Genomic DNA, 13051 nt, shown 5'->3' with positions numbered 1-13051 from the left:
ACAAAATTCTTTCTAGATACTGTTTCCATTGATCCTGTTACAATGGAGATTCGTAGGGGACATCCATGCAGAGATGTTTATTTAACAAGCAGTTGGAATTGATGCAGAGAGACTGGTCCTAGGCTATGGATTTGGGAGTCACTGGCATAGAGATCGTTACTGAATTCCTGAGCTAGCTGGGCAAGTGTGTTATTAAAAAAGTGTGGTGATGGCAAAATCTTGGGGAAGGCAAATTTAGGGGCCCAAGAAAGAGATGCAAAGCTGTTTAAATAAAACGGGAGTCAGTTACAATGAAATAAAAGCAGAAGTGGTAGGAAAGAACATTTTGGGTACCCCACACTCAAAAGCTTCGTGTCTCTTTACTTCTCAATATGCAGGTCTGACCTCTTTTCCAGGAGGTCTGCCTCAGTTTCCCCTCCTCTGATGTGTGTATAGCACACATTCCTCGGCAGCACCGTACTCTACTCAAAGTACCCTAGTTTGAGCTCTTCGAGACTTAACCCACATTACATCCTCATGGCAGCAGTCACACGTGGACAAAACAAAAACTGCCTTAATACAAAAGAGGATTATAATAGAGGTTATATAGTAACTGACTGTGGTCTTTGAGACCGAGCACAGTGCAGGGGCGGGCAGATCTTTACAGAACCCTTGAGAAGCAGCCGCAGCAGCACATGTCTTCATGGCATTGAACTTGAGGAGAAAATATCAGGTAATCTTTAAATAATTTAATAAGTACTCAGAAAAGGCAGCCAAACCTTAAAAGATTATCTCTGGGGGAGATAAAGACAGGTGAATCTAGGGACTAATAATTTTTTTTCTCTAATGTAATCTTTTTATGCATCGACTCCCCGAAATAAGAACATCAGATTATTTTTTTCAGCATGGTTCAGGGTTCATTTAGCCATTCTGTGAAAGAATTCACATTTGACTGGAGTGCTAGGCTCTAGTTTCTGCATTTTGGAAAAACACCATTTACCTCTGTAGTGCTATTTCTGTGGTATTATCACGAAAGCATCTAGGTAGTACTGCAGAATTGTAGATGGAATTTCCAAATATAAGCCCAACCTTCCAGTTTTAACCTTGAATCCGGTTCCACGAACCTTGGTTACCATGAGTATTTTTGTCGTAGGAGTAAGTCCATGAGTGATGTCAGCGCAGAGGATATTCAGAGCTTGCGTCAGCTACGTTACGAGGAGATGCAGAGAATCAAGTCCCAGTTAAAAGAACAGGACCAGAAATGGCAGGATGTGAGTATGCTGCTTATTGGGAGATGGGGAGGATGTGTTTGTTGGCCTCTTCTTTCTCCTCCAAGAAGATAGTCAATATACTCAAGGGACAATTTTTCTTGCTATGGCAGATTACAGTTCCATAGAAAATATGAGCAACTCCCTTTAAAAAAAAGTTTTAAACCCTTCTGCTCTATTTGTTGTATCTTAAAGGCCATTGTGAAACACAGAAGCTCTTTATCTTCTGATATTTTCTGTGGGTTCTAAAAAATGAGAAGCTGCTTCCTTGCAGTGTAGGTAACTTGTTTACTTGCGCGGATGGTTGCATCTGGGGTATGACTGTTAGTGATGCTCATGAAGGGGAAGACTTTGCTTAAGGTTTAGGGGGAGCAGGGGATCAGTACAGAGACTGGGGATCAACAGGGAGAGATCAAAGTGTTCTTAAGAGTTAATAGAGAAGGTTTGGGGAGAAATGTGAATGATTCAGTACTATTTTAGTTAAAAAAGCAGTTATCGAATGTGAATCAAAATAAGATGTTTTCACAGAGCTAATGTCTATTTGGATAAAGATTTAATTTTTAGTTTTGTCCCTGGCAGAAGAGAGCTGTGCCTTTTTTTAAAAGGGTCAGTTGTTATAGGCCAAAGTAGTGTAGGACTTCCCTGGTAGCTCAGCTGGTAAAGAATCTGCCTGCAATACAGGAAACCTCGGTTCGATTCCTGGGTCGGGAACATCTCCTGGAGGAGGGCATGGTACTCCAGGATTCTGGCCTGAAGAATTCCATGGACAGAGGAGCCTGGTGGGTTGCAGTCCATGGGGTCACAAAAAGTCAGACACGACTGAGCAACTTTCACTTTCACTGACACCTATACACTGTATATATTTATGGGCTTCCCTGCTGGCGCTGGTGGTAAAGAACCTCCCTGCCAATGCAGGAGACATGTCCCACTCCAGTATTCTTGCCTGGAGAATCCCATGGCTAGAGGAGCTTGGTGGGCTGCAGTCCATGGGGTCGCAGAGTTGGACACGACTTAGTGATTTTCACTTTCACAGTTCACTCTCAAAGGAGTCTAAGGGGCTTCCTAGGTGGTGCTAGTGGTAAAGAATCTGCCCGCCAGTGCAGGAGCCACAGGAGATGCAAGAGATTGGGTTCAATCTCCCAAGTCGGGAAGATCCCGTGGAGTAAGAAGTGGCACCCCACTCCAGTATTCTTTCCTGGAAAATTCTGTGGGTAGAGGAGCCTGGCAGGCTACAGTCCGTGGGCCACAAAGAGTCAGACATGACTGAGAGACAGCACAGCACCCAGCAAGGAGTGTAAAGATTTATGATAGATAAATTATATATAGCAGACCCAGAGAGATCTGAGGACAACTCTATGGTAAGAGGGTTGAGTGGTAGCATGAACAGAGGGTCACAGATAGTACATCTTAATTTTCAAAGGAGTTAAATATTAAGTAACAAAGATGAAACCCTTGCTTTGGCCATGTTTCTAAATGCCACTTTTTCTTTTATTTGGGATCTCAATGTCATTGTCAAGAAACAGAAATTCAGTGTCAGTTTTTTTTTTAAAGCAGGAATGGCCCTGCCTGCTCCCAAAGGGTGTAAACCAAGCCTATTTTATGTGCCCGGGGTGGGTGGGGGGTGAGGTTTTCTTTTCTTTTTTTTTTTCCAGTCTGGGACTTTGCAGAAGGCTGCAGGGCCACTAGCAGTTCTCAGCATGTGACTTCTCTGGGTGGCACAGGGAAGTTGGTACCATCCAAGCTGTCCTAACCCCCTGAATGTCAGAACCAGTTTAGGCCGCCAGGACTAGTTTTAAAGATGAATCAGGTCGAGTGTCCCGGGGGCCACCCCCAGGATGTATCCTGGATGGCTGTATGGAAAGAGATGTCCACTGCTTCCTGTGTGATCTTCCTTATTGCCCTGTCCTTATGGGGAGTTGAACTGCTTTGAAATCAAGTTCTTGAGCCTTTTTGTTCAATCGCTCAGTCATGTCCGACTCTTTGTGACCCCATGGATTGCAGCACGCCAGGCTTCCCTGTCCTTCAGTACCTCCTAGAGTTTGCTCGAACTCATGTCCATTGAGTCAGTGATGCCATCCAACCATCTCACCCTCTGTCTGGCTTCCCCGTTAAAGCCTTTCTACACTTGGCCCTCCCCTCCCAGGGTGGAATTGACCACTCGTTCCATACACCCCTGACTCTCTCATGCAGTCCTTCACATTTCGTTGTTGAACTTGATTTACCTGTCTGTCTTTCCCCTCTAGACTGAGAGTTCCTCTAGAGGAAGCACATTTTATTCGTCTGTGTGTTTGTGGCCCCGTTGCCTCCAAGTAGGGACCGATCTCTGTATTTGTTCCATGTGTGTGTCTATACTTAGTCATGTTACAGTCATGTTCTGTTCTCGTTTGACTAATGAAACATGTCATTTCACGTAAGAACCAGATGATTGGAATGAGATGAAAATAAATTTGAAACAGTTCCCAACCTTTCTGACCTGGCATCTCATTACAAGCGTTTAGCATTCTTTGTGAAATGGGCAGCAAGGCAGGCACTACCTGGGAAAACAAAAATGGGGTCTATCTTATTAGGTCAGGGCTTTTAGACAGATGCGTGAGATAAAGGCTCGGTACAGAAACGCTGGCTAAAAAAAGCAAAATTAGGGCACCTTGGCATCAAGTTGGAATGAATAGTTTTAGCAACGTAATGGGATCCTCTGGCGCGCACTCACTGCCGGAAAGGGTGTGTAGAAATTCAGGTGTGCCTGGGCTGACGTGATTTGCCTCTGTCAGGACCTTGCAAAATGGAAAGATCGTCGGAAAAGCTACACTTCGGATCTGCAGAAGAAAAAGGAGGAGAGAGAGGAGATTGAGAAGCAGGCTCTTGAGAAGTCAGAGAGAAGATCTAAGACGTTTAACGAAATGCTACAGGACAGGTAATGAGACTGAATGCATCACAGGGTTGGGGAAACCAGTGTTAGATATTTTGTGTAAGTGTTGTGAGCTGTACTTGTGCACCAATATTAGACTGTCATCAAATATGCATAAACCTTTGAGTGTTTTGCTCTGCAGTGAAAAAGCAAAGTACTGCTGTAATAAGTAGTGATTTGAATTAATGAAAGAAAGGAGTACTTAAAAGTGGTATTCGTTGTTCCTTTTACATTGTATATTCACATGCAGAATTGGCTAGTGTTGGCAATCTTTGCAAAAATAAACAACTTTTTCCTCCTTTTAAAGTAAATTTAGGAATGGAATGGTCAAAAAAAAATGGCTCTCATTCTTAACTAAATTGTGTAAAATGTAACAAAGTTCTTTTTCATGTTGGCATGGTGCAATTAAAAATGTATTTTTAAAGGAAGACTATATAAACATCCCTGTGGGGGTTTATCTTTTGCATTGCAACATAACAGGATAAAGGTCCAATTAAGCTTGCCTGTGGAGCAGTTGCTCTGTGAAACCTTGAAATATTTACAGGTCAGGGAGAAGGCAAATAAGCTTTAAGGAGAATGTCAAAAAGGAAATGTGCTGTCAGGTGAACTTAAACAAAGCACCTTTGTGCCCTAGGAAACAATGGTAAACACAGTTTCATTCACTTGAATGCAACGCAGTTGGCTTGAGACGTACTCCTTATTAAATGATAGCCAAGAGACTGTTTCATCAACTTCTCTGAAAGTAGGAATAGTGACTTTTAATCTGCCATAACTGTCCATGCAAAATCTACCAAGCTGTATGAAATCATATACTAACTTGATCTTATTGAGAGTCTGAATCTTTTGTGGTCTTCTATTTTTACGAAACTATAATAAATTGTATACAGGAACACTGTCAACCCTCTTAAGAAATCTGCATCTTTGGAGGGTTCAAATTGGCTGTCAGTTATCTTTCAAGTGTGTACGGAACTCTGAATAATCTCTTATTTAAAATTTTCTTATTTTCCTGTGAAATCCCTTTACAATTGCAAATACTTCAGAGATTTTTCTTAGCCTCTTTAAGGAAAAAAGAAAAAAAGTCAAGTTCTTAATCCTTCTTTGTGTGATGTTGAAAAATTCACATGTATTTATTCTCATATTCTGTTTATTACATTATTATACCAAGTCAGCCATCTTTTTATTCCCATCCTTTTTTATGTTAATGACCAAAATAACATGTCTCTCCACCTCTGGGTGTCAAGTGCATAATTTTGTGGTTATGGTGTTTCTTTCTGCTAAGGGAATCCCAAAATCAGATGTCTACAGTTGCATCGAGAAGGAGGCTATATTCTTTTGATGACGTATTGAATGAAGAAAAGCTTCCCCCTATGCTGCCTGTGTCAGAAGCCTATTCCCAGAGTGAAAGAGTAGAAGAGAAAGGAACGACTTATCTGACAGAAATTCCTAAGCAGGATTCTACAACTTTTGCAAAAAGGGAGGCTACTGTCACAGCTGAAGTTCAGTTTCCTTCTAGAAGCCCCGTAGAAGAACAGCGCCCAGCCTCTTTGTCTTCTCAGCATTCACTGAATACACAAATGGAGTCGACTCGAGTTTCAGCAACTCTCCCCAGAAGTTACCAGAAAAGCGATGCGGCCAGGTTAACATCTGTGGTCACACCGAGACCTTTTGGCTCTCAGTCAAGGGGAATCTCATCACTCCCGAGATCCTACACGGTAAACGTGTTCCCCGTTCCCTTAATCTGTTCTCCAGCGCTAAACACTGGTGAATTTGTGCATAGGTTTCTGTTAGAGATATTAGATATGTAAAGTATACTTAGCTTGTATATAAAGCAATTGTATTTTTGTCTATTTAGATTCAGTAGACATTTAATGCTTAAAATACAGCAACAATGCAGAACTGATTAAATTTCAAATTCAGTGAAAGTAGAGCTGACACATTTTTAAAAAGAAACTACATCCTAAGGCAGAACATTTACTTAAAATTTTTTTTTTAGTTTTTAGAATTTATTTTCATTGGAGGATAATTACAATATTGTGATGGTTTTTGCAGTATATCAGCATGAATTGGCCAGAGTGTTCATGTGTCCCCCCATCCTGAACCCCACTCCCACCTCCTTCCCCACCCCACCCCTCTGGGTTGTCCCAGAGCACTGACTTTGATTGCCTTGCTTCAAGCATTGAACTTGCCCTGGTCATCTATTTTACATATGGTAATATGCATGTTTCAATGCTATTTTCTCAAATCATCGCACCCTGGCCTTCTCCCTCAGAGTCCAAAAGTTTGTTCTTTATATCTCTGTCTCTTTTGCTGCCTTGCATATAGAATCATTATTCTATTTCAGTCTTCATTATGTATGATAGGCTCCAGTTTCATCCACCTGTGGCACATACACACAATGGAATATGACTCAGCTATAAAAAGGAATGCGTTTGAGCATTGACTTTTTAGTGTCACATTTTCTCAGATGTATCTGTTTTAAAGTACTGTGTGCGCCCGCAGTTGCTTCCAATTCTTTGCGACCCCATGGACTGTAGCCCGTCCATGAAATTCTCCAGGCAAGAATACTGGAGCAGGTTGTCATTTCTTTCTCTAGGGGATCTTCCCAACCCAGAGTCTCTTGAACCCCCTGCATTGGCAGGCAGGTTCTTTCCCACTGCACCACCTGGGAAGCCCCATTGTAAAGTCTTAGGTTGTACTATATGAAGTTGCCAGGAGTTAGTTCTTTTTGACCTATGAAACAGCAGTTTCATGCAGTTTAACCTAAATATTTTCAGGTGATTATGCCCAAATTTTCTGTGTATCCTCATTTCCCACTTTATTAGAACTTGATACCCTTGAATGTAGTTAATTAAAATGTATCTCATGGTTCAAAAAATACATATTTTATTGGGATTTTAAAGAATATAAAATCATTTGCTCTGAGAATGAAGCAGTGCCATGTACCTGAAAGTGTTTGTATTAATTTGAATTATGTAAAAGGAAGCAAGACAGTCTTGAGCACTTTGGTATTCAAATTCCTTTTACCTCTGCCTATGTAGAATCCTAAAATTCTAAGAGAAAAGATTTGATTAAAAAAATTCAAAGTGAGGAAAGCCTGCCTAAACTAACCAGAAAAACCCATGACCATTATATTAAGTAAACACAGATATATTTGACAATATAAAAATTAAATTTATATGATAGACACCATTAATGTAGTCAAAAGACTGCATTTATATAGGCTCAGAAAAATATTAGTAAAATATATTTTATATGTAGGTTTAATATCCCTAAGATTTAAAGTGCTCCTACAAACTGATAAGGAAAAGATAAACAGTAGAAAAGCAGATGTATAAATGAATGGCCAGTTCAAGGGAGAGGGACTTTGAATGGTTGGTTACATAAAGCGCATAGAAGCATGTGTAGTCTATTAGAGCAAGCATGAAGTGTACAGCTTTTTACCCATGAGATGACAAAGATTTAAAATGTTCAAAATGTGTGGTGTTGACAAGGATGCAGAGACACTGACATTCTTACACATTAATTTGGGAGTGCATTGCTACAGTTTTTAAAGATAAATGTGTGTGTATGTATACACACACATAGTTTTATATTACACAATATTATAGTTTTATTTTATATATAAAATATATATTTTATATATAAAATAAAATAGTTTTATTTTATATTACACATATAAAATATTCTTTGGTTAAGTTTGCTTTTGGGAATTTATGCTATAAAAATAAACATGCTGGTATATGTAATATCTTGGGCACACTTTAAATGACATTGAAGTATAATCAAATGAATAAACTATAGATATCCACAGTGTGGAGTATTCAACTGACCTAGCTTAGATTTCTGTCCGTTGACCTGGAGTAATGTAAATGAGCAAAGCATGTTTTAAAGGTCTGTTTATAATATAAACACTTCTGTAAAATCAGCTGTTCCTCCCACTTTGTATGTGCATATCTGTTAGTGTCAAAGAACATGCTCCAACCTTTTAGGAATAGCGACTTTGCTGTGGGAGGTATACGTTACTTTTGTTACTTTCAAATGTTAATCTAATGTATATACTTTTAAAATAGAAATCTAACAGAACAGCAAGTTTACAATGATGTTTCCTCTTTAGATGGATGATGCTTGGAAGTATAATGGAGACATAGAAGGCATTAAGAGGACCCAGAGCAGTTCGATCAGCATCTCTGTGCAAAGACCGGACACAAGCCAGCTTGCGTCCGGCTCATCCAGCGAAAGAGAGGCCGACGCGCCCAGAGAAAGTGTGATGCGGTTGCCCTCGCCTACACCCCCCTACTCATCTCTTTCCCAGGATCAGGCTGCCACTTCTAAAGACACATTGTCTTCAATATCTAGCCCTGATTTAACATCTGAGCTTGGAGAAGGGAGAGCTCGCCGCCGGCAGAGGTCCCCAGATCACAGGTGAGTTTGGAAAGGCTTTTTAATAACCTACTGCTCAAAAACTTAAGGATTTAAATCAGAAAACCATGTTTCTCACCTCTGGGCATGACAGTCTGGGCTGATAATGTAGTCATTGATATTGCATTTTATTTTATTTTTTTTATTTATTTTTTTTTTTCTTTTTTTTTTAAATTTTTTTATTAGTTGGAGGCTAATTACTTCACAACATTTCAGTGGGTTTTGTCATACATTGATATGAATCAGCCATAGATTTACATTTATTCCCCATCCCGATCCCCCCTGCATTTTATTTTTAACAGATCTTGGAGGAGGTAGATCTCTTCCAGCTCTGTTGATGGATCCAGATGACCCTTATGCTATGGGTGTAAGGAGAGTTTTTGGACCAGTCTCCCTCTAGTTAGGCTGGGTTTGCTCCTGACTCCCCATTTCAGCAGCTGTTGACTTGCACTGCTGGTGCTCATCAGTCCAGGTGCAGGTGCAAGGGTAACTTGGGGAGTTTTAGATGCAGGTCTAGTAGTTAAATGGGTAATAAAAGCTGCTTCTGGGGAAAGTGAACTTAACCACAAGGAGAAATTGATACATATGAGAGGGACTGGCCTGTGAGGACATGGCACTTCTTTTTTACCATATGAAAGGTGTGGTGGTGGTGGTTTAGTTGCTAAGTCGTGTCTGACTCTTGTAACCCCATGGAATGTAGCCTGCCAGGCTTCTCTGTCCATGGCATTCTCCAGGTAAGAAAACTGGAGTGGTTTGCCATTTCCTTCTCCAGGGGATCTTCCTGACTCAGGGATTGAACTGGGGTCTCCTACACTGCAGGCAGATTCTTTACCGACTGAGTTACCAGGGAACTTAACCACAAGGAGAAATTGATACATATGAGAGGGACTGGCCTGTAAGGACATGGCACATCTTTTTCTAATATATGAAAAGTGTAGTGACTTGCAATACTAATTTATGCTCTGGAAAGTCTAGAGTTTTGTACCACTCCTTATCTTATAAGGGTAATATCGAGCCTTAGTTACAGTATGAAAATTGCATTCTTTAGCATTTGGAGTCCAAATAAAATGTATCATCAGAAGAAGAATGGGGGCATTTGTAGTTTTTTCCTACTTAAAATCTGATAGATAGCTTTAAGAGAATTATTAGGTAATGAATGTTCTTTTACTATGTTTTTACACATAGGCTAAAAAGTTGTTGCTTGTCTGCATGTATGCTAAGTTGCTTCAGCCGTGTCCAACTCTGAGATCCTGTGGGATGTAGCCTGCCAGGCTCCTCTGTCCATGGGACTCTCCAGGCAAGAAGACTGGAGTGGGTTGCCTCCTCCAGGGGATCTTCCCGACCCAGGAATCCAATCCAGTTCTTGTAGATCTCCTGCATTGGTAGGCAGGTTCTTTACCACTAGCGCCACCTGGGAGGCCCTGTTGCTTGTCTAGAGAACCTAAAGAAACTTCTCTTTTGGAAAAAGCCTTCATTAAGCAATCTGATAGTTGTATGAACCCTTTAGTGTGGAGGTGCTTTTATGGCCCTGTGACTTAGTCTAGCCTTTTCTGGTACCTTACTAGAGTGTATATTTTCCAAGGCACAACATCAAGTATATAGCTTGGCCTAAGTTATATTAATGAAATACCTTTGTGTAAAATATGATAGAGTGTATTTTAGTATCATTCATTTTTATCAGTACAGCAAAGCTTTACAAGTTTAGAGTAAGCTTTTCCTCTTCATGATTATAAAAGACTCTGCGCTTGAGAAAATTTGGGAATGTAGGAAAATATGCATAATAAAAATGGTTTGGTAATTCCGTCATTCAGGGAGATTCTTTAACACTTAGGTATATCTCTTCCAGTTTTTCTATCCATATTTATAAATGTATATAAGCCAATCTCTTCAGGTTGCTAAAAAAAATCACTGGTTGTAAATTATGTTTTAACTTCCATTTTAAAGAACTGGGGATATATAATTAGCATCATAAGTCTCAGTGGATGAGAAGAATAGCCTCTGTTGCACTTGGGGATCATAAGGTGCCAGTGGATGAATAATAGAGAGCGAGGTGCCTTTTGTTTTATGGACTTGCCGGCTTGCCTTCCTCTTTTCAAACAGCAGATCCCATGGAGCAGCCTGATTACTGTCCTGTGTGCTCAGTGATGGCAACTCCCTCAGGGTGGCGGGACTAGCTGCCTCCGTGGATTAAGAAAAAGCCTGAGTGTGGGTGTGTGTTCCAGGTCAGAGCAGTTCAGAGGAACCTGGGTTCCCATGGCGTCGTTTCAGGTTTCTTCATTAGTGCATTTATGCCTTTAGTCACCCAACTTGAAGTGGAATGCTACCAGGCAAAATTAGGCTTGAATTAATAAGTGGAGCAAAAAAAAAAAAAATAAGTGGAGCAGTTGGAATTCAGTTGGAATTCTTGACCAAATGTCTGTGTTATATGATCACTTGCCTATTCTGGAGATGCTTGATGTGTCCACTTCCACACTCTTGAGGAAAGTGACATGTATAGCATTGCCCTGCTCTTATCACGCAGAGGGTGCTTGCTGACCTGGGAAAAGGGTGTGGAATGCACAGAACAGACTAGGACCAGTATGGCAAGGGTGTATGCAACACGCCTGCAAGTTATCCAGTTCTAGGAGTTCAGAGTAGAGAAGAATAAAAAGTAGTGTCTGGCTGAGCATTGAGATGTCTTTCTTTTTTAACTGAAGCATAGTAGATTTGCGGTATTCTATTGGTTTCAGGTGGACAACTTGGTAGCTTTGTAAAAGAGTGTTCTTCAGGTCTTCTTCCTTTACTACACGTGGGTGGGCAGTATCCTTTCCTGTCTTCCTACAGCATCTCTCTTGACGTTGTTACCCTTTTCTATCCTTGCTTCCACTACCCTAGTTGCAGCCCTTTCCCTCATCAATGCAAACACTTTGTAAATAGTCACAGATCTTTGTGCATCCTACACAAGGCTGGCCCCAGATTAATTTGCATGATGCCAGGCTGGACTGGGTAACTTCTCTGCTTCAAAGGCCCCAGTGGCATGCTGTGGCTCCTTCAGTGAAGTTCAGAGCACTCAGGGGAACACTGCGGTCCCTCATGACTGGTGCCAAATTCTCTTTGTAGCACTGGCACAGCTCATGTTTACTGAATGCTTGTCGTGTCAGTAGGCTTGGCAGGGCATGATTTTATTGAATCCTCACAATGAACCTCTTATTGCTGTTTTGTCGCTGTGGAAATGGAGGCATGAAGTGGTCATGATACTTCGCCACGTCCACACAGGGTACTGAGTGATGGAGTCAGGATGTGAACTTAGGCCATGTGGCTCAAGGTTGCCTACATCACCCTATGTTGTGAGAAAGAGAGGGGAAGTAGCTGAAAGCTCCTCACGTGAGACTGCTTGACTTCTCTGAAACACACCATTCACTTTCATGAACACATCATGTGTATTTTTGTTCTTATTGTTGCCCTATTTTAAAATGTTCATTTTAACCATCTCTGTGTTTTGAAGTCTTCCTGTTCCTTCAAAGCCCAGAGGATTGGTTCCTTCGTGGGTCAAAATGTCTGTTTCCTCTCCCTTGTTGGAACTGAATTTTTCACCCTTGAAAGTTTCATTCGCTGAATTTTTTTCTTGTCCATATGTTTGTTTCTCCTTCACTGGTATTCTTCCCTGGTGGCTCAGGCTGCCTGCAGTGCAGGAGACCCAACCTGGGTAGGAAGATCCCCTGAAGAAGAGAATGGCTACTCACTTCAGAATTCTTGGCTGGAGAATTCCATGGACAGAGGAGCCTGGTGGGCTACAGTCCATGGGGTCACAAAGAGTCAAGACATGACTAAGCAACTAACACTTTCATTGTTTTTACTTTTCGGCTTTTCAGTTGGCACTTAAGGGTTTACTGACATGAATGGCATTCAAGGCCTTTATGACTAGACTGAAGTATGGACTTGATGCAGCAAGTTATTCAGGTCCTTATAGGTACTTTAATGTGGGAATTTTAGGATTAAGGGGTGTTAAAGGAATGGGAGCACTGTGATGTTCTAGACAATTATTTTAAGGAGGTGAAATCTAAGGGCAGAGATGGGCTAGTAGCCTGACACAGAATTATGGTATGAAGGGAGTTCATAGCATAAAGAGCAAAGACTTAATGAAGAGCGTAATGACCTCATTTAAAATCTGCTCAAGAATTTCTTTCTCATCTCTGTTGCTGATCTGGAGTTTTATTTCGCTCTCTTTCCCTTTCTTCACTACTTCTTTTATGGGAGTGCTTCTTTTTCCTTCTCCCTTGCCAATCCAGGCTAGCAGGGCGATTCTCGGGGGAACCCAGAGCAAGAGAGAGCAGTTTGGCTCCCAGAGTCCTCCAGCCTGCTCCGACTGCCTTGCATATGCCTTTTCCCCGCAGAAGGGTGTTGCCCAGGTTTTTGTTTTGTTTTCTGTCTTGTCTGAGCCCTCTGCTCTCAAATCTCAACCAAGTCCTTATTTCAGGACCTTTGCTCCAGATTATTAAAT

At 41.1% G+C, this 13051-nt stretch overlaps 1 protein-coding gene across 1 annotated transcript in view; it reads left to right on the top strand.

Annotated features, from left to right (window-relative positions):
- The window catches only part of LMO7 (LIM domain 7), a 212206-nt gene that overhangs the window by 167877 nt on the left and 31278 nt on the right, over positions 1-13051 (top strand). Inside the window, 5 exon segments of the mRNA XM_043478032.1 lie at positions 1133-1250; positions 4016-4158; positions 5432-5864; positions 8267-8540; positions 8543-8574. Coding sequence (XP_043333967.1) covers positions 1133-1250; positions 4016-4158; positions 5432-5864; positions 8267-8540; positions 8543-8574 — 1000 coding nt within the window.

The sequence above is a fragment of the Cervus canadensis genome, chromosome 9 (assembly GCF_019320065.1).
Source record: "Cervus canadensis isolate Bull #8, Minnesota chromosome 9, ASM1932006v1, whole genome shotgun sequence".
NCBI lineage: Eukaryota > Metazoa > Chordata > Mammalia > Artiodactyla > Cervidae > Cervus > Cervus canadensis.
The sequence above is the reverse complement of the archived record's forward strand: the minus strand, read 5'-3'. Positions and strand labels throughout refer to the sequence as shown.